Source organism: Silurus meridionalis, chromosome 18, assembly GCF_014805685.1.
Source record: "Silurus meridionalis isolate SWU-2019-XX chromosome 18, ASM1480568v1, whole genome shotgun sequence".
NCBI classification, from domain to species: domain Eukaryota; kingdom Metazoa; phylum Chordata; class Actinopteri; order Siluriformes; family Siluridae; genus Silurus; species Silurus meridionalis.
The window spans coordinates 9,250,542-9,275,464 of NC_060901.1; the positions used below are offsets into that span (position 1 = coordinate 9,250,542).

General features: G+C 32.8%; 2 protein-coding genes across 5 annotated transcripts; both read right to left on the reverse strand.

The window, feature by feature from the left end:
- Positions 1–436: 436 nt before the first annotated feature.
- On the reverse strand, positions 437–8,601 carry slc26a3.1 (solute carrier family 26 member 3). Its single transcript, XM_046874348.1, has 19 exons — positions 8,406–8,601; positions 8,046–8,185; positions 6,940–7,050; positions 6,681–6,841; positions 6,259–6,423; positions 5,670–5,816; positions 5,490–5,572; positions 5,183–5,330; positions 4,944–5,057; positions 4,576–4,653; positions 4,152–4,247; positions 3,313–3,419; positions 3,141–3,210; positions 2,957–3,049; positions 2,308–2,403; positions 1,891–2,118; positions 1,553–1,607; positions 1,341–1,471; positions 437–560 (listed from the first exon to the last, which is right to left on the reverse strand). The coding sequence occupies exons 1-19, from the start codon at positions 8,543–8,545 to the stop codon at positions 483–485; spliced, it is 2,241 nt and encodes a 746-aa protein (XP_046730304.1). The 5' UTR covers positions 8,546–8,601; the 3' UTR covers positions 437–482.
- Positions 8,602–10,492: 1,891 nt separating this feature from the next.
- On the reverse strand, positions 10,493–24,920 carry slc26a3.2 (solute carrier family 26 member 3, tandem duplicate 2). 4 transcript variants are annotated; one of them, XM_046874339.1, is made up of 22 exons: positions 24,257–24,337; positions 23,011–23,044; positions 19,927–20,074; positions 19,498–19,637; positions 19,042–19,152; positions 17,636–17,796; positions 17,285–17,449; positions 16,950–17,102; positions 15,944–16,023; positions 15,685–15,832; positions 15,481–15,594; positions 14,954–15,031; positions 14,699–14,794; positions 13,806–13,912; positions 13,570–13,639; positions 13,230–13,322; positions 11,979–12,074; positions 11,551–11,784; positions 11,349–11,403; positions 11,104–11,237; positions 10,946–11,002; positions 10,493–10,871 (listed from the first exon to the last, which is right to left on the reverse strand). In XM_046874339.1, the coding sequence occupies exons 3-22, from the start codon at positions 20,040–20,042 to the stop codon at positions 10,845–10,847; spliced, it is 2,235 nt and encodes a 744-aa protein (XP_046730295.1). In that variant the 5' UTR covers positions 20,043–20,074; positions 23,011–23,044; positions 24,257–24,337; the 3' UTR covers positions 10,493–10,844. The 4 variants fall into 4 exon arrangements, with proteins under 4 accessions (XP_046730295.1, XP_046730299.1, XP_046730298.1 ...); XM_046874343.1 differs by lacking the exon at positions 23,011–23,044 and having other exon boundaries at positions 24,257–24,920; XM_046874342.1 differs by lacking the exons at positions 23,011–23,044; positions 24,257–24,337 and adding an exon at positions 20,401–20,686.
- Between the last annotated feature and the right edge of the window lie 3 nt (positions 24,921–24,923).

The window sequence follows — 24,923 nt, forward strand, 5'->3', positions numbered from 1 at the left end:
TTCCTCAGCATTCTATATTCATAACACTGAAAATCCTTCTATCATATATTACAAGCAGTTACTGCAGCACACTAATAATATTGCTGGAATGTTTACTTAATTTCAGAAAGCAAAAATGTAGCTCCTTTCTAGTTACACATTAGATCTTATAGACTTGAACTATAAATATTACAATTCAAGCAATAGACATGCAAAACTGACAAGGAGCATTTTTTTTTGTTGAAAGTGTTGTTTTTTATTAGTGACTCAGTAAAAATGCCCCCAATTTTTTCCAAAATGTGCATAAGGTAAAAACAATTTTAATTGGACCACACTGTCTATTAATGGCAGAAAACTCCTGCTTTTGTTACATGGAGCTCTTTAAGTATTTGAATTTGTTTTTCACAGACAGTTCATGACTTGTTAATAAACGTTGTATGAGACAATGCATTTTTTGACATGATTATTGTGTTCTGTTTTTTAAATATATAAATATAGATTGTTTATAAACTTGTAGTTTTATTTTCATGTTTCCGTCGACATAATCCATTAGTCTGGTCGTGTGTTTTGAAGCATGTCTCCTGTGAATACACAAGCACAGTGATTAGCATGTAGCATGTAGCGCTCAATGGAATCATGAACCTATTGAATATTTAGTCTAAAATTTCAGACATTATTTAAACTGATTAGTAATTGGGAATGGTAATTTTATTATATGGCTAAGATTTTGCTTAAAATATTCCTAATAGGGCTGTCAATCGATTCAAATATTTAATCGCATGATTGTCATGAGTTAACTAGTGATTAATCGCAATTTACTTTTTACTTACATTTTTATTTGTTTTAAATGTACTTTAAATAAATACTTTTCAAGTTTTTAATACTCATCAACATTGGCATGGACAAATATTAATGCTTTATGCAAATGTATGTTTGTTATTAGCAAAACCAAACTCAACATAGAGCATTAAGACAAAATATATTTGTAAATGTTTTAAAGTAATTACAGTGTTTTAAATTACGTTAAGCATCAGGACACCGAAGTGAACTTTTGCAATATTTCCACACACACGGTTTTAATTGCCGGATATTGGGTGCATCATTGATTTTGGTGCCTGATTTGAGATGTGGCACATCAGTAAAAACAAATGTTTGGTGATTACAAATATTTTTTAGGTGTAGTTTATTCCTTTATAAATGTGTTGCGTTAAAGGTTTTAATTTAGTCTCTTGTATATTATGTATTTATATTTGTAATAAAAATGTTCAAACAGAAATGCGCACTGCATTAATAAAATTAGTGCCGTTAAGATGAATTTGCGTTAATGCGTTATTAATTTTGATAGCCCTAATTCTTAGTACCTTTTCCTTTGCATTATCTGGGTGCTTCTTCAGAATGTGCAGCATGGCATTAGGAATATCAGGAAAGAACATGGACGTCTTGATTTCCTCGTCAAAAAACATGCAACTGTGCAGTTTCTCCAAGATGTACACTACAAAACAAGTTATCCAGAAGTTAATGTTTTACATAGGGACTACTAAAAAATTAATATCAAACTTAAAAGCATAGTTACCGTCACAAGAAACAATGTAGACTTCCACATCAACTCGAATAAACTCCTTTAATATCTGTGTAAAGAAAGACCTTATAGTCACAGAATATTTTAAACAATGCTTTTTGGCTTTTTTTAGAGAATGTCTGTTGAAGGCTTCTAATCAGTGCTTTAAAACTGCTGCAATTTTTAAATATATCAATAATTTTAAATATATCTATATATATAATGGAAGTATAATATCAATATTCATATTTCCATATAATGCACCTTCTGTAAAGCCTTTTTATTAATGATAATTATTTTGGGTGTCTTAACAAGCATTTTAGTCACTTAAAATATTTAGTGAGTCAAGTCACCGTTTTAAGGCCGTTCAGTGCTGAGATATCAAGAAAGGAGACAGCTGAAAAATCCAAGACGAGACTATGGATATCCACTTGAGGAACAGAGATGTTGGCAGGAAGCTCTGATCTCCAGTTCACCTGAATAGGAAGGTCTGAGAAGTCTACTGGCTGATCTAAGCTTTCCATGTTGCTCTCATCCTCTGACATGTAATTAATTGAGTCACCAATAAGCTCAAAGCCACTCTGAAAGGAAATATTGAAACAATGTTACAATTTGAATAATTAAATCTTTAAAAAAATCATCAATAAAAATAATCATTTTCTATCTGTGTTAAGACTTATTTGGCGATTATATGACTAAGAATTATTGTAAAAACACAACTCAAACATGATATTAGATTACTAGCTACGTATATATAATAAGGGACTTACTGGTGATATGCGCAACTCCCCATTTTTTATCATTTTTCGGATTTTTCGCAGTGCCTTGTTCCTCTTTCTTAAAACTCTAAGTGGACTGAATCCCACCTAAGAACACAACAACAAAGAATTAAAAGATGTAAAACTGCTTTAACTAGGATTGGAGTTTCCATGCCTGAACTTTGTTTCCTCTTAACTTGAGCTTTTTTTGTTTATTAGTATAGTCTGTAATGAAATAATATGATGATCCTTGACTATAATATTGTTTACATCTTTCTGATTAGTTCAATGCATAAAAAGTCATTTGTAAAGTAATAATTCCAGTTTTTTATTTAGTTTCTATGATAATTGTCCCTGTTTATTCTTTACTTTTCTTTAAGGGAGCTATTACTACAGTGTTTTGCATTTTTTTTCACTGCTACAGGGATCCTGATAAAATATACTCTCTTTTATAGAGCTGTTGGGCAAGTTTAATGTTTTTAGAAAATCTACATACCTACAGCTAATTAAATAATGCAGCTAGTTAACTTCAGGTCATTGGTTTTTCAAAAGAGAAGCTAATCCTCACTTACAATGCTAGTGTGATCGGTACACCTACTTGTTCCTCCAGTTTAAAATACTTGTCTAGATTTCAAACAAATACAAGATATGAACCACTTACAGCTTGAACCAGTTTGTCTCTGAAGAACTCGATGTTTGCGAAAAATATTGGTGAGGGGATTCTAAATATTTTAACTCCACCTGGTTCATAAACCTATGAATAAAGAAAAACAAAATGAATAACACCCTAGTTTGTTGATGTTGAGAATTGTGACAGTTTAGACCATATATGAGCAAAAACTCACAGGAGTATAGTCCTTGTGGTCTCTGTAGATATTAGTGCCTATGATGTTGGCCAGTACAGAGCAACGTGGACTGTGATAAAAAATAAGCATGAATTATTTGTGCTGAAATAATTGATCATTTAAATCTGCCTTGTTGTTGCTTCAGTATTTATATATAACTGTGACAACTTACAACTGTGTACGGAAGACAACTGTGAGCAGTTCCACACCAAGACCAACAGCTAATCCTAGGTCTAGGCTCAAAATAATGGAGGCTGCACACGTCACAACCCAAATAACCTGAAACAGGGAACATTATAACAAGATTAAAGTTAACACAGAGAATGTAAAACTTTCTTAGAAGTGTAGAAAAAAAGCCACATGTACTTGTGCAACCTTTAGTTACATTTACTTGTGCAACCTTTAGAACAACCACAACTTTAGCAACCTTTAGTGTTTAAGCACTAATTTAGAAAACAAAAAATGTTGTATTTAAATGCGCTCACTTTTAGTATTTGCTTTAAAAAATAACTTTTACTTAAAAATAGCCTGATATAAACAGTTAATTAACAGCATTTTTTTAGTCAATAAGATAAAATAAATATAAATAAGTAGCTGCAAAACACTGCAAAATGCAGAATCATTCCAAAAATGTTCAATAAAAATTTCCTCACAAAACATTTTACCATATCAATGCATCACAATTAATGTATTATTAGTAATAGATAAGGTAAACCATCTGTTATCTATGTCTCGGTGTGAGAAATACCTTAATCATTTATTATGAGCCATTGGATATAAACCTGTGCTTTGTATTACACAAATGTCAGAAGTTTGAGCGATATTGAAGTGGTGCAGGTGTCTGTATGGTTTAGCAAAGGTCTTCACCAGGAAGGGTGGTGCAAGTACCACTACAAATATTAACAAGTTCTTATTTTTACCAATTTTTTTACCATTGGAAAGTGTTTAAATACTTTCCATACTTGTATGTTGCTGTTATGAGCCTTAAATAGAAATAAATAAAATGCTCACAAAATCAGCTTTGTCCCTTTTCCATAAGTATGGAATCTCTCGGAACTGCATCAGCATGCCTTTGAGGTTCACAATCACAAGAGCTCCCAAAACAGACTAGAAAAACAAGTAACAGTGTAGAAAAAAATGACATGAACATTCAATTGTTTCTACATTTGTTTCAGTTATTTGTATTTCTTCTTATTAGTAGTAGTATTGATGATTATAATGTATTTTATTATTATTTTTAAATATTTCTATTTACTTTATTTAATGTTTATTAAATTGTTAATAATTATAATGTGTACTTAATAACTATGCGCAAAAATGACTTGATAATGGAAATTAAGTAGTCAATGTCTTCTGATAAGTTAAGTCAGGTAGAAAACATGGGCAATATTTTTTCCGAATTTTGTTGGTGCTTTGACATTTTTTTTTCACTCACCCTGGGTAGTGGCTCAAGCAGGAATCCTATTCCAACTGTGACGATCAGTACTATAACAGCTGAGATTAGACCTGCTATCTGTAAAAAAAAATAAAAATAATAAAGTTAATATTTCATCCCTAGTTCTCATTTAGGCAATAAATCTTAACAAATGATAAACCAAACCCTTTATAAACTTTAATGACAGTGGCCTCATAAACTATAAAAGCATGTCTAAGATGTACAACAAGGCTAAGATGTAATATTAAATGAGCAATAGTGTGTACATGAACCTTTGTTACCTACACAGACTTTCACACCTTAACTATCTAGTTCAAAGGCAGTGCTTTGTGTAGTTAAGGGTTTAGCAGAAGCACTTTGATTCTTACCTGTGTTTTCCCCCCTGTGCTTTCCTGAACTGCTGTCCTGGACAGTGCAGTGCTGGCTGCAAAGGACCGAAAAGATGCTCCAAATATATTACTTGCTCCAAAAGCAATGAGCTCCTAAGAACATTTTAAAAAATTGGTTCATTTGCCATGAATATGATTACATTTCAAATGTAAGGCTCAGTCTGAATAATGTTTTTATTTAGTCTTATTGTGGATTGTTAGATTGTTAGATTTCTCACCTGATTTCCATCAATAATGTAGTCATGCTTGACAGAATAGACTTTAGCCACAGAGAAGGCCACAGCAAAGCCCACTATAGCTATAGGAAAAGCATCTACTGCACCTTGTTTCATCACTTCCACATTTGGGGCAAACGGAGCTTCAAATCTAAAGATATGAATGACAAAACTCAATGCTTCATATATGTTGAATTTGATACAATATGGCACATCTCCATAAATATTGTACATATCAAATATGTTTCATGTTCACACATTGGCAGGTGAATCACTAATTATTATTAACATGTCACAAATAAATACTTACCCATCCACCATCTGTCCAATCACAGTGACATTATATCTTTCTTCAAAATTAAATCCATAAGAGCACCCACAAGCAATGATCGTCTAATAAAGACAATAGAAAAAACATTATAGCTTGCAAAATCTGTTTGGATATCGGAAAAATGCTGCAATGTTAAACTGTTGATATGGTTACACCTACCATTATGATTTCAATTGGAATGGGCAAAGGTAGCTTGAATCTGTCATTTAGCTCTTTCACTATATACACCACTACCATGATTATAATGGAGGTCAACAAATCAGCTATGTTTGTCTTGTGGATCTGTGTAAAAACTTTCTCCAAAGTCTGAAAAATTTAAAAAGCACATTAGAAACATGTAATTTTAAAAATAAAAACATTCTTTCAGTTTTACCTAATATTTATAATTGCTTTATAATGACCCTAGCTCTCAATAACAGAAAGAAAATGCCAGAATATATTTTATACTGCTACATCTTTGCCCATAGCTGAGCAGCAAGACAATACATTTATGCACAATGAAAATAAGGCTAAACATCCACCTCTTCTAACCAGATATTCAGTTGGTTCCCTGTCCCTCCTTGACCAACAAAAATAAGATAAATAGAATACTATATAATATTAAATATGAAATAAACATTTCAATGTGTATACTTGACTTTAATTGACCAAGCAGTTTAAAAATATTAATTCATAAAGTACACCATATTAATAAAATGTTAACAACTTTAGTTAAACATGCAATATTTGTTATTATTATTATGCTCACTAAGAAAATGTTGAATGCTCCACTTTTGCCTGGTACATTCAACCCAAAGATAAATTTGAGCTGTGATACAAGGATGTGAACTGCAGCAGCAGTGGTGAATCCAGATACCATAGTATCAGACAGGTAAATGACAATGAAGCCAATCTGCAGCAACCCCATGCCAAGCTGAAAAAAAAATGAAAAATTACAGAATTTAAGTATTTTTATATTTTTTTTATTGCATTTCAGCTGCTGATTTTCAATTTAAATTATTTAGTTTTTCTGTCTATTTATAATGTGGTATTAACTAATCTGATTCTGATAAGGACTAGCAATTTATTTAATGATATTAGTAAATGACAATGCTAGCTTATTCTCATTTGAAAGAAATATGTGATAGAAGTACAACAGAAGCTGATCAAAGTACTATTTGTATAGGCTACCTGGAAAATACCCATTAGAAATGTGATTGAAGAGGCGACTATAACTCTTTGTTGATCCATGGTCAGTCCCTCAAATCCAGTAATATTGACAGGCATGTCACCATCAGGTACAAATCTCTCTACAACACTGCCAACCATCAGACTCAGAACCGGAAAAGGACCTAGAAGCCAGATAGAAAGATTTCTGATGAATCAAATAAAAAAAATTCTAATCTGCATATAATTAGCCAAGATCAATACTTCATCACGATCTGCGCACCTACTGACAGGTGTCTGGATGTGCCCAAGAAGAAGTAGATTATTACAGGAAAAAATGCAGAATATAGTCCATATCCAGGTGGTAATGAAGCCAGCAAGGAGAATGCAAGTCCTGGAGACATATAAGATAATAAGCATCTTCTACAGTTACTTGTCATTCACTGTAAAAATCACTTAAAATGATTTATATATAATGTTCCTAACAGACATAAACATGGCCTGGATTAACCCATTCTTACCACTTTATTTCCACCTGATCACTTGCACATTATGTGCAACATAGCAGTTTTTTTCTTACATTTTTTTAATGCTTTTCAGGGTAGCAACTGGTTGAAAAGGTTACCAAATCCTTTTTTTTTCAACAACTGGTGCTTGTCTATTTTGATTTCCATGTCTAATAACCCCACATATTCCCTAGACAAATGTCTGGGGTAAGCAGGTACTATTTGCCATATCCTGTGTTTGGTTAGCAAGTCCAGGTCCTGGACATGCCTGAACCAGGTCAAGATATATAGCTTCTACATACAGTGTACATACATACCCTGGAACTCGAGGTGGTTGACTGTATTCCTAATTTAAAGGGTCAATGATGTCTTAAAATATTTGACTGTTCAATCTGATTATAATGATAACCAGGTCATCAGACAAACTTAAATTAAGTAGAGTACATTTTCTTATCTTTTTTGCCAATTTTAATCGGTCTTGCTTTATGTCTGATTTCTCCTCTTAGATATTTTCATCAAAAATAGAACATTAAGCTCTGTCTCTGCAATAAAAGTTAACTGAAGTACACAAACCTCTTCACCACTCAAAGTTCACGCAAAGTCCATGAAGGCCGGAAGTTTATTTATTTGTTAAACAGAGAACAAATTGTATTTTTATGAATTTTATATGTCTTATTTGATATAATATTCTTAATATTTTCTTTTACAGTCTAAAAGTTTCTACTCACAATAATCTGTATCTGTTTCCAGATACTTGTGGCCTTGGTATTATTATGTTATTGAATCAAAAGGAAAATGTTGGTATTGCCTATCTTTACCAAATGACTGAAACACTTCAGGCTCTTTGTGAGTATGAAAGTCAGAGAAAAACACAAAATACTACCTTGCAGTACAGCAACAAGTCCTGTGCTGACTCCAGAAATTATGTCACTTGGCAGCCATTGTTTAACTCTGTATATTTTCATCCACCCAATGATGGGGAGCAAAGACAATGCTGCATTCTTTGCACGTTTGGAATTACACCTAATATAAAACACAAACATACACTTTCATCATATTTTGTCCTCATCACTGAAATAATTGGACTAAAGAGAAAAAACTATGTGACAATTTAAATACATGCAAACATTATAAAACAAAATGAGTAACCCTTAATGTGTTCTAAAATCTGGAAAGTGACATTTTTGTGGCACAAAGGTTTAGCTTCATTTATTTGACAGATTTGAGATTGAATTGTCCTTACGTGAAGTATTCTTTAACATGATCGAGTAGACCCTTGTGTTTCCTGCTGTTCGTTTTGAATTCTTGTGAAAAGGAATCCTCAGAAAATACATGTGTTTCCACCCAAGGGTGTCCATCCGCTAGTTTTTCCTCTTTTCCCATTTGCAAATCCACTGAAGGTAAAAGCAGGACGAGTTACTGCATCTCGTGTGTATTTTTAGGACTCAGCTTAGAGAATATGTGCATCTGCTTTTACTTCGCAGACTCTTTAATCATTTACAGATGTAAATCGGGTTGCCATCACAGCATGATAATCTGAGACATCCCTCCTTGTGTCTTACTGACAAAAGATTAAGGTGGTGCATATCCCGGAGTTTATGTCATCTGGAAGAAGCTAATAATTCATTTTGGTTTACGGAACAAATATTCTTTATTAATTTCTCATCAAAACTCAAAACACACCTAACTTCCTACCAGATTTCTCAAATGTGTTTGATCTTTAAGAAATATAATTTCTTAAAAAGCAAATAGATTTTTCATAGTATTTTGACTTGCTTTATCCTGATGTAAAGATATGATAACATAGGAATGCCCAGCTGACTCCTTCTAGGTCTTTAGAAAATAAATATTGTAAATAAAGAAAAGGAAAGTTGTAGTTTACATATTTTTTCCAACCTCTGGTCTGACTTGCAGAAGGTTAGGAGTTTTCTGGTAGGCTTTTTTCTCATGTTAACCAAGTTAAACTTATTCTTATTGATTTCATCATCTTGAAAAATAACTGCCCATGTTTGTATAGTGTGTTTCTATTCATTTTCTAATAATAAAAATATTTGGCTTTGGTTGTTTGATTTACCAAATTAATTTTTTCATTTCCTATTTTTGGAACAGTTTATAAAGGTATTGATGGAATGTCTATATAATGACTGAACAGGTGCCCATTTTTATAGCACATTTTCCTAAGCAGGTTTTCTTAGTCACACACTTTTGCACCTGTAACATTAATTGTTAGCAAAGTGGTTAAAAGTGTAGTAAGTTAGTGTTGTTCTGTGTGGGGCTAAATATAGCAGTCTATGGTCTATTTACAATGGAAATAGACCAGTACAGTAATCCACTGTTTAAACCACCCTCAATAAACTAAAAACCACGATAAACGGACGCCACCCCCAAAAATGCTATTTTATGTAAACAGTACTGTATTAACATTTTACTTAATTTTATAATTAATAATTATATTTGTATTAATACATTATTATAACATCATAAAACTCCATAAAAACAATTTCATATGTGTTTTTTGGTCTATCGTGCTATCCGCGAGAGACCGGGAAAATCAGCCAAACTAATTAGTTATGTGGCAAATGCAATTCCACAATAAACCGGGTGGGTCTCTGTATTCACAAACACTTGTGTGATTTTATACCCTTCACAAGAATGGTAAAATGTGCATATCTGCATCTACATGTTTTCTCTGTCACATTTTTGCAGTTACACTAAAGAGGGTAAATTCTGTTTTAGGATTGAAGACACAATACCTGTTTGTCTACCTAGTGTCGCAATTATTATTATAATTATGTATAAATACAGATCATTTTGCCATTGATTTTTAGACCACCTCTGACATATCATGCTTATGTTCTCAGGTTGATACTGCTATCTATGTTCTAATATTATGCTTTGGTTATACTGAAATAAACCTTATTTTGCTTTTTCTCATCCACATTTCCTTGAAGTCTTATTTATTTTAAAAAATAATTTCTGGGCAATATTGGCACAACATTTTGAACAAGAAGACCCAGCTACTGCTGTGGCAATTTTGCTATGACCGTTTTTAAGTAGATAGCTACATACCTAATCTTTCAGAAGTTTAATCAGATATTGTTCTTCAGTTTCCATATTTTTTACCACACTTGCTATAATCTTTGATCGAAAAGCAGACTACTCCTGTTGTCAATGTTAAGTCAATATTTTTGCACCCCACCTATCTTTAAATAAAGACTAATTGGCTAAAGAGGAATTGCATTGTATCATTTTGACTCTCTGTCTATAGGTGTATAATCTTGTATATAATATAATGACACATACAAGCAATAATAAACCAAAATAGTTGATATTTGGTATTTATTTTTTTAATGATTATTTTGTACAAACATCTGACATATTTTACATTTATAAAATATTTTACATATACAAAAAATAGCAATGTTATACCATGAATCCATATTTCTTCAATAATCCAGATAAAAAAAAGATAAAAGGATTTAGTGCATGCAATAGTGCACTAACTGCATAATATTTTGTAAATAAAATACATTTTACAGTACAAATTTATGTCAAACATTAAATCTATACAGAATTCTCCATGCTATCGATTACGTGCACAATACACAATAATCAAAGCATCCAACAGACTATTTTGTCTTGGTTTCTCCAGAATACTTGAGCACAACAGAGATGGTGTGCATTACAATCTGGTCTCTGGCTCCTTGCCCTGCAAAAAACACAGTTTTTTCTCTAAACTGTATAAACATATATACTATCATTTTAGAAAAGAGTTTCACTCACTCTGCTGCGCAAGCTGCAATTTCCATTATTCATCTCCTCATGATGTCTACTATTCACCTATATGGACATATTAATGGGTCAATCAGAGTTTATTATTCATGTTGAATATACATATGTGGACTTTGCAGTGAAAGGAAAACTTTTTGAAGTCTCCTCACCATCTGGCTAATGCTAAGAGGTGGATGCATACTGAGTATGTGCAGCATCGCATCATGGATGGTCAAAAAGAAGATGGATGTTTTAATCTCATCATCAAAGAATTTGCAATTCTTGAGTTTCTCAATGATGTAAGCTGGGAAGAGCATTGCAAGGGTTAGTGGTAGAAAATGTCTCACCATTTTATTGCAATGGCAACATAATTGTGGCAGTTTATATTCCACAATAAAGTAACATTTAAACTCACGATTACAGGCCACAATGTAGACCTCGACGTCAATGCGGATAAACTCTTTCAAAGCCTGGAAAATTTATAGCACACCGTTATCATAGTTGTTAAAATCACCAGTGTCAGATATATAGTTATATGCTGCTTATCTTGCTATCTACATTTGAAAAAATCTATGCTAATATAAATGCATAAATCATTGTTAAAACAACTGATATACCGTTTTAAGGCCTTTGAGTGCTGAAATGTCAAGGAAGGAGACAGCAGAGAAATCCAGGACAAGGCTGTGGATATCCACTTGGGGAACTAAAATGTTGGCAGGAAGCTCTGATCTCCAGTTCACCTGAATGGGAAGGTTTGAGAAGTCTGTTGGCAAATCTAAGTCTTCTGTGTTTATTTCATCTTCAGACTCTTCAATAGGCAGGGAACGATTTCTCTCCAATAGGAAGGGAGCCTGTGTATAAAGTAATAAGCTTTTTAGCATTTTAAGACAAGATTTTGTAACTGATAACATTTCAGAGAGAGCACGGGGGCTGTTATGCAAATGTTCAGATTTCAACTTCTGAAGCTAAATAGCAAAAATGAATATTAAGTGTTCAAATAAAGTGGCCCAGACCATGCTGCCAGCTCACTATGTATAGGACTTACACACATGACTGTGAGTTCCCCGTTCTTAATTAGCTTCTTAATTTTTCGTAGGGCTTTATTTCTCTTTCTCAGTACTATCAAGGGATTGAAGCCCACCTGTAATAAAGGAAAGAATAATTAAGTGAATTTAAAACTTGTGTTGACCTAAGAACTGTCCTCTACTTAAGACAACAACATGGAAACATGCATACAAAAATACAAATTAAGACATTAATACTATCTGTATCTGTTTAATGAGCCTCACTAGGCATTTCACTAGACAAATGTAGCAAATGCATTATCCAGCTCTGTATGTTCATTTTTTTATAAATATGGTATTTATTTGGCCTGCTCATTCACAACTGCATTAAAGTAAAGACGTCCTGCTTATGCAAGCTTTTCTGTGTCATGCCAGTGTATGCCAAGGCAGCTGGGTTAAAGATGCATTCATTCTTATTTTATGGAATTAAGTATGTCTCAGTTTAGACTTGGATTAAAAGGAAAGCAAATAGCTTTCAATTATACTCAAGGTCAAGGAACAGTCAGGAGTTACTGATAAGCGGACTTAAATAGCCTAGAAGCAATGTGTGTAATGCATGTCAGCAAACAAGTGAAGGTATATTTATTTTGTGCATTAAAAACAATAATTACATTGTAAAAAAAACCACAAAATATTTAAAAACTTGTGACTTTTTTCTATACAACAATATAAATATTTTTCCTTTTGAGTTTAGATTTCCCATTATTTCTCGAGGAGATGTCTATTTGCCACTGTTATCTCTGGCTTGCTTATTAGGCTTTTAAATTTCAATTCAGATTTCTGTAAATTATGAAAATGTTTATTGTGAAAGCACTATAAAGGAAGAGAATTGAATTGGAGCTTTCACAAATTGCTGGGTGTAATTGTGTTGCAATTTTGAAATAGCTTTGAATGTGCTTGACAATTAATAAACATTAAAATAAAAATGGATAAATAGGAAATATTTTACAGTTTGTGTAATACCATAGAGACATCATCCTAAAATTGGCAATGTTTGCCACAAGAAGTAAATCATTATGTACATTTAGGGCACTATAGATAGGTTTGAGTCTTAATTATCTCACCAGAACAACAGTGTAAACTGTGTTATGACTGCTTTTTTTTTTTTTCTGAGCCATGAATGTAAGACTCCATTGTGTAATACACTGATTAGGGCAAAGTGTGGACAGGTCCTTGTTGTTAAAGAACTTTAGGATTAGTGAAGCCAAACTATTAATCTCACAAATACTTACGGCATCAAGCAGTTTGCCTCTGAAGAAATCAATATTTGCAAAGAATATTGGTGAAGAAATTCGGAAAATCTTTACTCCCTCTGGTTCATATATCTGTGTAAAGTTAAAGATGAGAATTGATTTAAAAATAATCATAATTTACACTAGATGTATCTCCTGACTTATTCACACATGGGCCAGTATCTAACAGTATCTAAACTTTACCATTGATTAGTATACATTTCTGTAAAACAATGTTTTATGCATTGACACATTTATTGAGCTACAGTAGACCATTTTTCTTGCCTTTATAACGTGGAATATTCTGTATGTGGTGAATCTGTAATTATAAGTGACTTACATTAACATAGTCCTTGCGGTTCCTGTAAATGTCAGTGCCAGAGATGTTTGCCAGGACATAGCAGTGTGGGCTAAAAAAATACAAAACATATATTGGTATTCTATGAGTAAACAAACCAAGCTCTTAGGGTCACGTGAATATTATATTTTTAAAACTTTAAATAGAAAATGTATACTTTATGAATTTTGATTTTGTTGTATTTTTTTTGTCAAATAATTCAATTTAGTAACACTTACAACTGAGCTCTAAAGACAACAGAAATCAACTCTGCTCCAAGGCCCACAGCAAGGCCAAGATCCAGCCCCAGCAAGATAGAGGCCACACAGGTCACAACCCAAACAACCTGAGTGGAAGAAGGTAAAAAGAAGTATTTACAGGAGCCAGTTCAGTGTATTAATACAAAGGTACAGTATATTATTGATATAGTATAATTTCATTATTCACCAACAATCCTCTAATTAAACTGCTCATTTACCATCATTAGCTAGCTAATACTTTTGGGTTAGAACAGTATCAGAATGTTTTGTAAACTTTAGTTATATTTTCTTATATATTTATATTTTATAATTGCAAGTATTTTTTGCAATATCCTTTCATTTAAACGTATGTTAGTTATCCAGCTTCACTTCCAAAGATACAAATTTGATTTACAACATTTGATTTAAAAATGTTCTCACAAAATATAGTCAAGTTCAAGTAGCAAAATACAGAGGGGTGAAATATCTTTTTATATAATTTATATTTATATGTATTTGGTATATAATGTATAAGAAATTTTATTAACAGAAGTATAAAAGTATCATACTTATATAAAAAATCAACTATATATACCCTTATTCAGTTATATGTACATATTACTACACCTTCTGTATAACCTCATACCCTTATTTATTACACTGCCACTTGTAAATAAGCCATCTACGCACTTCTGGGTTAGATGTAAACTGCATTTCATTGGCTCTGTACATGTACCTTGCACAATGACAATAAAGTTGAATCTAATGTAATCTAATCTAATCTACCAGAAACATTTTATCTGTTGTATTCTAATTATCTGATATGAGGCATAATTTATTTAGCAGCAACTTTCACTTGCTGTTGGAAGGAACAAAACATGAAGGTCTCTTACACAGTCAGGTGGATCCTTCCTCCAGAGGTAAGGCACTTCACGTACCTGCATTAGCATCCCTTGCAGATTTACTATTACCACTGCACCCAGCACTGACTACAAAAAACGCACAATACAACACACATAGGAAGCATGCAACAGTGTGATATTAACTAAAACTGAAGCTCCAAGATTGTGTCATGATATAATTATGCATACTGTAAGGTTAACACTGTAAATTAATAACTCTAGATTATGCGGGTAATGATGTGTTACCTTTGGCAGTGGTTCTAGCAAGAACCCTATGGCCAGAGTTACTATCATGACAATGATTGCAGAAAGAATCCCAGCAACCTGAAAAAGTGACAACATTCTGGTTATGTTTTGGAAGAGCAGAGGTTTACTGGCTAAATGTTAAATGTTAACTGTAGTTTGCTATCCTCACTGCACAATAAACCACACACACAAAAAACAGATCATCTGACAAAAGTAAAAAAGGACTTTTAAAGGTTCCTTATTGTAGGTCTCTCTTTTTATAGGTTGTATGAGGCAATATCAGTGTCAACCCTTAACCCCTTAAATATTGTTTACTTCTCAAACTGCGTGCCTTTTCTCTGCATGTTATTGAAGTCCTTTACTGTAGAATTGTACATTGCCCCACCTCAACAATAGAGGGCAGTATTTTTGATTGAGACATGTTTTACAATGTAATAATTTGTAAAACGATATATTTCTATTTGAATTAAAATGCAATTCAGAATGCTTAACTGATAAAAATAGCACGTGTTTATGAAGGGTAGTACCTGTGTTTTTCCTCCTGTGCTCTCCTGTACTGCAGTCCTGGATAGAGCTGTACTGGCTGCCAATGATTTAAAAGCTCCACCAAAGATGTTACTTGCACCAAAAGCAATGAGCTCCTGTAGATACATACGTTTTGCAAGACAATCGATTAAAATTTTTTTTATAGATATTTGTTGACTTTAAACATATATGACAATGGACCTCACCTGGTTTCCATCAATAACATAGTCATGTTTGACAGCATAGACTTTAGCCACAGCAAAGGACACAGCAAAACCCACTATACACATAGGAAAAGCATCTACTGCCGTTTCCTCAAAGATCTGAAAATTAGGGGCAAGCGGAGGCTCAAATCTAATGGGAGGAGAAAATATGTTGTGGTCATTCTTACACATGAAAAATAATTAGATTAACTATATATTTTTATTAAAAATAATTAATAAAACTCATTATTTTGTTTCTTACCCATCTGGTATTTTTCCTACAACGTCCACTCCATAATTCTTGAAATTGAATATATAGGATACTCCACATGCAATGATAGTCTGCATAGGCAGGTATATTGTTAATCGTTAATCCAAAGGAAAATTTTAAGTGAGTGAAAAGTTTTTAAAGATATAAAAGCTACAATTGAAGCAATAAAAATGGTGCAAGATAAAGATGGTTAACAAAAAGGCCTGGCTTGCATGACACTGCAACATTAAAATCTTATCTTTGGAGGACTTTCAGTGCTAATTTAAATACATTCTGCTGCTTGTAGTTTGGAATTCCATTTTGATGATTTTATTTAGAACAGTCCTTATACTGAAGGTTATAATCATAAAGTAAATCTTGATGTAAAACTGGGATATAAAATTTGGAAGACCACATGTGCTTTGTACTGCCGTACTGTTTATTTTGTGTGTTGATTAACACGGATATCAAGGAAATGTGATTAAAGGAAATTTGTATTTCCATCCACCTAGCTTATCTAAGTGTAGTAGGATGGGCATATCTTAAGTTTTAAAATTTATCTTTAGTTATGCCATTTCTATGCTATAATTCTCTTCAAACTATAGTTTGTGATATACTTGCTATTCACATAAGCCAAAAGTGTGGGAGCTCTGATTGTGCTTGAGCCCTGATTTAAACCCTGATTACATTGCAAATTTTTCCAGTCCATAGATTTACACACACAAAAATGGAAAGAGCATATTTGAACAAGAATTTGCTTGTTTGTTTTTTTTACTATCTTCCAAAAAGAGGATCTGGTTTCACTGCATGCCAGTTTTGTGTCAAGAAAATCTTTTAAAATGGTTAAAGTATAGACTGAAACCGTTATCTATTAGTATATCTTATTTATATTGTCTTGTGCAAGATGGCAATCATTAGTTGCATACATAAATTACTAACAGTGGTTTATTTATAAGTTAATAAAAGTGACAACATAACTGATTTCCTTTATGCGTCCTGTTTCACAAGATTTACTCACCATGATGACTTCTATTGGGATGGGCACCGGGAGCTTTTTCTTGAATCGTTCGTTGAGCAATTTCACAATGAACACAACAACCATCACCACAATGGACATCACCAAATCATAGATGTTTGTGCATGTAATCTGCCCAAACGTTTTCTCCAATATCTAGTTTTGATACCAGGAAATATGAATGAAGTGACAGTATACTTGCAAATGCACAGATGCAAGTATTATATGACATTATGTTTCACTATTAAACAAAAATAAGGTGTTTATGGCATGACATATGTCATGTGCAGTCCCTTAAATTCAATTGTAACAGTAAATCAGAAAACTGTTAAACTTACTTTTATAATGGAAAATGGTCCACTGAAGCCTGGAACTGTCAGCCCAAAAATAAATTTGAGCTGTGACACCAGGATGTGAACTGCAGCAGCAGTAGTGAGCCCGGATATCAAAGTATCCGACAGATAAATGACTATAAAGCCAATCTGCAGCAACCCCATGCCAAGCTGTGTGTTAAAGAACAGAAAAGTTGTCACATTATACTGACTATACTTCTTCCTAAACAGCTATACAATTATCTTGTGTGTCATACATTATTGCAATACATAACTGTCAGTTATCAGTTCTCAATATTGTATACATGACAGACTATTTTAGACAAGAGCTGAAGAACATGAGATTATAAGGCATACCTGGAAAAGACCAATGAGAAAAGTAAGTGAGGCAGACACCATGGCTCTTTGCTGGTCCATTGTAAGCCCCTCAAAGGCTGTTATGTTGGCCACAGGACCCTCGTCAGGTACTAGCCTGGTTACTACAGACCCTACCATGAGACTCAGAACTGGGAATGCCCCTGAAGTAGAAATATGTGATTAAAAAGAAGAATTCATTTTAATTAATAGTTTTCTAGTAAAGTACAAAACATTATCATTGCCTGACCTTCTAACAAGATTTACATTATAGCACCTTATTTATCATTATACTTTAGCACAGATGTTTGAGGTTTTTTTTTTTTATCTCTGACTGTAAAACTAGTTGCGAGGCAAATCACAGGGATATATCAGTGTGCTTGTCACATTTCTGTTATAACAATAATTCACAGGGACTTGTAATCTAAGGTTAATAATAACATTATTAAAATGTTTTGTTTTAACAAGGAAAAATATGGTCAAACATTCTGATTTTGGTCTCCAGTGTCAGGTCAGTATCAGCTGAAAGTCTTTGTTGATTCAGAAACATGAAAAGCTGTGTGGTGTTTTTTTTTTTTTTTTTTTGTAAATCACAGTAAGTAATGGAACACTCCTTAATTCCACAAATGCTGTTTGTATTATCTAAACTTATTTAATACTTAGCTGAAAATGAAAATGAAAATTTTGATAGAAACATTTTATTTGTTGAAGATGAAGTCCACATACCACATAGTTTGTAATTTATTTTCAAGTATTATTTGTATGAATAAATGCATTTAACCATTGCAGCCAGAGCATGTCTTGCTCTTTAGTATAAAATATTGCCACAAAAAAAATAAGTATACAGTTCAGTATACAGTATACACATACAAACATTTAAAGTATGTTGGATTATAATTTTTAACATTAAATATTTGCAAAATGGAATTTACACTTATAGACTTAAGTGGTAACCATTAACATGGAAAACAAAAGCACTTTATGCCTTGCATAATGCTTTTATATATTATTAAATGAAAAAAAAAAAAAGATAATTATTTGTCATCTAGATATTATGTGTAATTTCAAATCAAGAAAACCTTTAGCATTAATATGGCACTTGTTATTGAACATCTTCTCATTTATGATATAGAATGCAAAATATTTACTTTGTATAATACGGACACATTGCAAGTCATGAAAAACAAAAGCTGCGCATGCATCTTTTGTGTTATATTGTTGATATATTATACAATGGTTATAATCAGGTTTGTTTGTACATTAAAGCCAACATAGCAGCTGAATGTGAACTAAGATATTTGATATTTATAATGAGACCTCCCAACATTTGATTCCATTTTGAAGTATGCTTCTTCAGGCCAAACATTTCTTTACCACAAATGCATACTTTAAAAAAAAAAGTAACTTACCTACAGAAATGTGTCGAGAAGTTCCAAAAAAAAAGTAGATGATCACAGGGAAAAAGGCAGCATATAATCCATACCAAGCAGGAAGAGATGCTAGTAAGCTGTATGCCAGTCCTAGCAAACCCAAAGTAGCAAATCCAAAAAGTTTAAATGTACATTAGTATATGAACAACTATATGTTATTGTGCAGGATTATTACAGACACTTCAAACAAATCATTCAGTCATTAAGTGTGCATATTTAACTATTTATTTATAATTATGATTTAAGAATTACACTTGTTGGAAACTCTAGATTACTTTTGTTAAGGTTTTTAGTCTAATTTTGCATTCCACTGAACATTAATTTATCCCATTTTATGATGGTGTATAATGTATAATAGATACAAGAGACAGTAAGTGTAACAAATTATATGAGAAATTTATTCGTTCGACAAAGTTTCATTGTAGATTGTTTTACCTTGCAGTACAGCCACCAGTCCAGTGCTGACTCCAGATACAATATCACTAAGTAGCCATTCTTTTACATTGTACATTTTTATCCATCCAATGATGGGTAACATAGACAAGGCTGCATTCTTTGCACGTTTTGAATTGCAACTGTATCACACACACACACACACACACACACACACACACACACACACACACACACACACACAAACACACACAAGCATACATACAAAGAGCATTAAAATTGTATCATGTTTTATCTTTGTTCTGTAAAACAGATGTTGTACCTTACATAAATTCACTTACATAAATGAGAAAAGAAAATAATATCACATAGTGGATACAATCTCATATCATTATTATATAAGGTCAGTATTCATCTACTTTGACAAACGTCTTAATAGTTTCTTCATGGGATACAAAAAGTCAGGCTTACGTGAAGTATTGTTTAACATGGTCCCGCATAGTCTTGCGTGGTCGGTAGTCTTTCTTGTGTTCATCTATAAAGGCATCCTCTGTGTAAAGTGGTCTGGACACCACATACTCTGCCATTGTGCCTCTGTCAAAAGTGTTCCACTGGTAATCTGTGTATGGAGAGGATTTATTTTTATTATTGGACATCACCATAGCTGTAACCACAAGTTTGAGAAAAAGCTCTGCACCGTTATCTGTTGTAACCATATCAGCATTTTAATTGCACATAGCTAAGCATAAGTAAATGTAAAACAAACTGTGCCTGAGTATCTTTTCTCACAATTTATATCACATATTTACTGTGTTTTTTAACTACTTTTAAGCTTCTAGATTTTGCCCTTATCCTCTTTATAATTTAAAAATATATATTCTCCATTTGCTTTGCTTACTTATCATGTTTCATAATTAGAATAGACAGGGTCTGTCCTCACATCACCTTTAGAAGAACAGGACATTCAAATGCACTTCTGCTAACCATCAGTCTCAGTTGATTTTCACTTTAATCCCAGAGTCCTTTGATAAACAGTCGAGACAACAAAGGCATAGCCTCTTCAAAGAGTAGTTAAACTACATTTTGTGTATCATGTATTATGTCTGTTCTATATTATGTGTGTATAATGTCTGTTATCTCATAACAAGAACTAGTGCGTTTGCAAAATTAGAAATGTGTTCCTTTGACTACATCAACCACAAAGAGCAGCCAATGTACAGTACAAACTATCCAGCAAAAAAACAACACATACGGTTTCATAACAATTGTAGTTGTTGATCAACCACATCAAGTCAACTTCATCACAAATTAGGACAATAAAAAGATAATTCCAGGATCTCCAAGTGGTTAAACATGAAGTTCCTGGAATTATATTTTTATTGTCCTAATTTGTGATGAAGTGATGGTTGATCCACAACTACAATTGTTATGAAACCGTATGTGTTGTTTTTTTGGTAAATGTAAATCACTCGAGAGTTCAAAGGTATAGACCTTTGGAGGGAAATCTCAAGTGATTTACATTTTGCAGTTGTTACCTTCAGTATATTTTCGGGAAACTTCATGTTTGGGGGTTCCTTCTGGTCTATGATCCTTCTGGTCATTAAATTTTTATTTTAATAAGAAAATGTGAAAAATTTATTTATTAATTTTTTTGTTTTTGTTTTTATATTTCAGACCAAACTACGAAAAAAACGTAATTTTCCCATTTATTTGTGTATAAATCAAATCAAAGAGATGACGTATTTAATTCATGACAGAGGAAGCTGACTTTTTAATACAATCAGGAGAACCCGCCAAAATATAGAACTAGATAGCTGGAAGATCAAACAGGTCAGTCAGGATGGCCTTGGAACCTCACCTTACCGATTATTAATACATGTACAATATAATGGCAAGCTAGGGAAGTCCTAATTTGACATACATTCTAATATTTTTTTTCTTTCTTGTGTTCTTGTGATCTTGACATAAGAAATATTGTTTCCTGTGATCAGTACTTAATGTTTTTGTGTATTCGGCATAAGAGCATGTTCTAGAGGCAGCATCATCGCATCATGAATAATAACCATAACCATTTGCGACAGCGTCAAGCATCCATGCGCCCACTGCCACAAATGGTTATGGTTTATGGTACTAGATATTGATACAATAATAATCTATGTGAAATAGATTATACCCTTTGTCCTGGGGAAACGTTATTTTACTGCGTTCTGCACTGTATATAGATGTAATGACAAAAAAACCCCAACACAATTGACTTGACTGCTAAAAGAAACGTACGCGTTTTAGGTAATGCATCTACCAATATAGACGTTATAAGCTCCGCCCACTTCTGATCTAAAACTGGTGTGACGTATCCACCTGGGCACTACGGTAAAATCAATTACGGGGCATACCTTCAGCCGGATGTCCAGTTTGTTTTTCAGGCACGAATATGTTTAAATAATATTTAAAAAAAAGCACAACATGTGCTGTTCTTGGTTGCACTTATAACCAGACAAAGCTTAATTTGTGGCGTAAAGAACAGTGGCTTTACACACAAACCTAAAATTTGCCAGAGTGCATGAATTGCCTATCGTCCTGCCCTCTATGACGCCTGACGTTGGCACTAAAACCCAAGCTTTATTATGTGACGCATACAGTACAGGCTTTGGCTTGGCTCTACATCAGCTTTTAATTACCAAAAAAATTATTTCCTACTGCACTGAATAGCACACAACGAATTTATTACTGTGAAGGTCAACTTCTGAGTTTTTACAGTGCTCATTGCCTACTGTATGGTATGCGCTGGCACATTTTGAAATCGCCTCTATTAATGAAGGGACGGGTATGCTGGTGTTGTCCTTTGTAAGTTCTGCTCTTTGTAAGTTTGGCTATGAAAATATGAGCGTTTATTAGGCATGAGCTATTTTACTTACATTTCTATTGTATTGTATGTTTAATAAAAAAATGATCTAATGGTGCGGACTATACACATACATAGGCAAACGGCATGTGTTGCCAATTTGCAATGTTTTTGATTCATTGTTTTACTGATGCACTCAAATTAGAACCAAAATCCGCCAGACGCACACATTCAGCTATTAACCCTCTCAAGTCGGTCTTTTTCCCACATTTTCATCAATTATTTGGTCATACAGATAAGAGCAATATATCATTTGAAACTGTAAAGGGTCTATTTTTATTTGTATATATTCATAATAACAACAAAAAGTTGTGCTTTTGTAAAAATAAAGAAAACCTACAGGATCGCTCTCTGTTGTCTCTGTTTCTTTCTTTACAGGAAAGCAACACCCTGAATATTAGTAAACACTTTCCTCACAGACATAATAAATATATTAATAGAAAGCTCTGATATTACTTCCTCTTCATTACAGCTCCATCCTGAAAGAAGGATTTGTGTTTATCTGAGATCCCCCTAAACAGTTACATCCATAAATATGTGCCTGTAATTATTAACAACTGGTCTTTCTTTATCTTTATAATCTCCTCGACCATTGCTCTTTCAGATAAAGCTGCTGATAACAGGTGGTACACTTGCTTTCGGAAATCACTTACAACTTTTTTTCACACACTGGATCAAGGAATCTCCCTAAATAAAAATAATAAAGCAAATGTCAATATCTATATGTAGATATATACATATCTTTCATCCAAAAACAGAGCATGCATGACAAAGGAGCCATTTTATTCAAGTAATATATGCATATAATATCTAAAGTCAGTGACATGATTAAATATCCAACAATAATCCCTTGAACCTGAAATAATTACTTCTAGGTTTTTTTCTGAAAGCATCTGATGTGTTAAACAAATTTTCTGATGTCATATGTGTTTTCACTGTTTTGTTCCCAGTGGACAGTGGGATCAAAACAGACAGCGCTTTGATATCTGTAGATTAGGATAGTTATGGAAGTGACCTCACGTCAGTGTGATTATAAAAGTGTTATAAAGTACTGAATAGCGGCAAGGTTCAAATGTCACCCAGTTTCCATTTGCCAATATTTTCCATTAACAAATACACAAGGTCTTGATCTATGTCAGACTGAAGCTGCAGGGCCCATCCCTAAAAATCACTGTTGTTCATGAATTGATTGATGAATTAAATTATACTAATACCTATGCAAAGATTTAAATGATACATTTTTTGGACAAATGATAAGCCAGTTATTTTGTCCAAAAACTGGTTTATCAACTGTAAAAATGTTCTTTAATGTGTTTGCTATTTATTAATACAGCTTAATGACTTAATCAACTTTGTGTATAATTACCAATTAGAACTAAATCCTGTGTGATTAAATAAGCACAAACAGTAAATGTGTGAAACCTAATAATATTAATAATAATAATAATAATAATAATAATAATAATAATAATAATAATTTAAGAAAGATTAAACATGATACACAATGCCCCAAATATAAATATGTATCTGTAATCAGTTAAATCTAAGTGATTTTTATTGGATACACAATATAATATTTTACAACAGGCTATAAACACCCAACTATAATAGTAAAGTCAGGAGATGATCAGCTAAAGATTACCATTCCACCAATCATACACATCATCCTTAATAGTAATAATAACAGTGAATATGTATGTACACCTAAATAATTCTCATACAGTATCTAGCTTTTAAAACTGCAGGAAATAAGTGAATGACTACATTTGAAATTCCTGATCATCCAACTGGACTAGGGAGTAATTCTTAAAACCTGAAACTCCATTAAATAATGCAGTTTTCAATGTTTTTTAAGTAGCATTGAACCAGCCATTGATTCATTATTACACTGTGACTTACCTTACTGTAAGAGTCAGGCAGTGAAGCTGGGCCTGGTGTATTTACAAGTATGTCTGGTTTAAATAAGTATATGTGTTTGAGAGAGAGAGAGAGAGAGAGAGAGAGAGAGAGAGAGAGAGAGAGAGAGAGCAAAAGATAGCTCATGTATGTTTGCTTGTGTGATTAATGCTTTTAGTGACTTTCACTTTTCACAGGAGACCTTCAGATTAACCAAAGCAAGAATGTAACAGAGAGCACAAGTGCTTCATTGTAGCAGAGTGCAGTCTATGCTGCAAACAATATTAAAAACTACTATAATAGAGTAATTCTGCACATAAATAGATCATACAGGGGATATATTAGCCAAAACATTAATATATAAAAATATTGTTCATAAAACAAACCGTTATTTATCTATTTGCCTTACACTTTATGACTTACCATTGTACGGTGACATGAGAAGAAAATTACATTTGTCAACCAAAGAAAATAGTAACAAAAATAAGAAAGTGCTTTGAAGACTTTAGAAGTTTTAATTGATAAAATGTTATATTTTTATTAATGGGCAGTACATGTAAATGAATGATGTTCTTATTTGTAATACTGCCATGGTTACTTTGGTGGCATATACTGGAAACAGCAGCAATAAATAACAAAATAAAAATACTAATATAAAGATAATATATAT

What these genes read in the sequence shown, in the direction of transcription:
- slc26a3.2 (XM_046874341.1), bottom strand. Translation starts at nt 20,171, where the DNA reads ATGGTTACAACAGATAACGGTGCAGAGCTTTTTCTCAAACTTGTGGTT. An exon ending in TTCTCATTGGTCTTTTCCAG is followed by an intron (nt 17,450 to 17,635) that starts GTATGCCTTATA and finishes TTTAACACACAG; the next exon opens with CTTGGCATGGGGTTGCTGCA. An exon ending in CACTCAAAGGCCTTAAAACG is followed by an intron (nt 11,404 to 11,550) that starts GTATATCAGTTG and finishes TAAATTTTCCAG; the next exon opens with GCTTTGAAAGAGTTTATCCG.
- slc26a3.1 (XM_046874348.1), bottom strand. Translation starts at nt 8,545, where the DNA reads ATGGGAAAAGAGGAAAAACTAGCGGATGGACACCCTTGGGTGGAAACA. An exon ending in ACATTATTGATGGAAATCAG is followed by an intron (nt 5,058 to 5,182) that starts GTGAGAAATCTA and finishes AAATGTTCTTAG; the next exon opens with GAGCTCATTGCTTTTGGAGC. An exon ending in GTTGTCTTCCGTACACAGTT is followed by an intron (nt 3,211 to 3,312) that starts GTAAGTTGTCAC and finishes TTTTTATCACAG; the next exon opens with TCCACGTTGCTCTGTACTGG.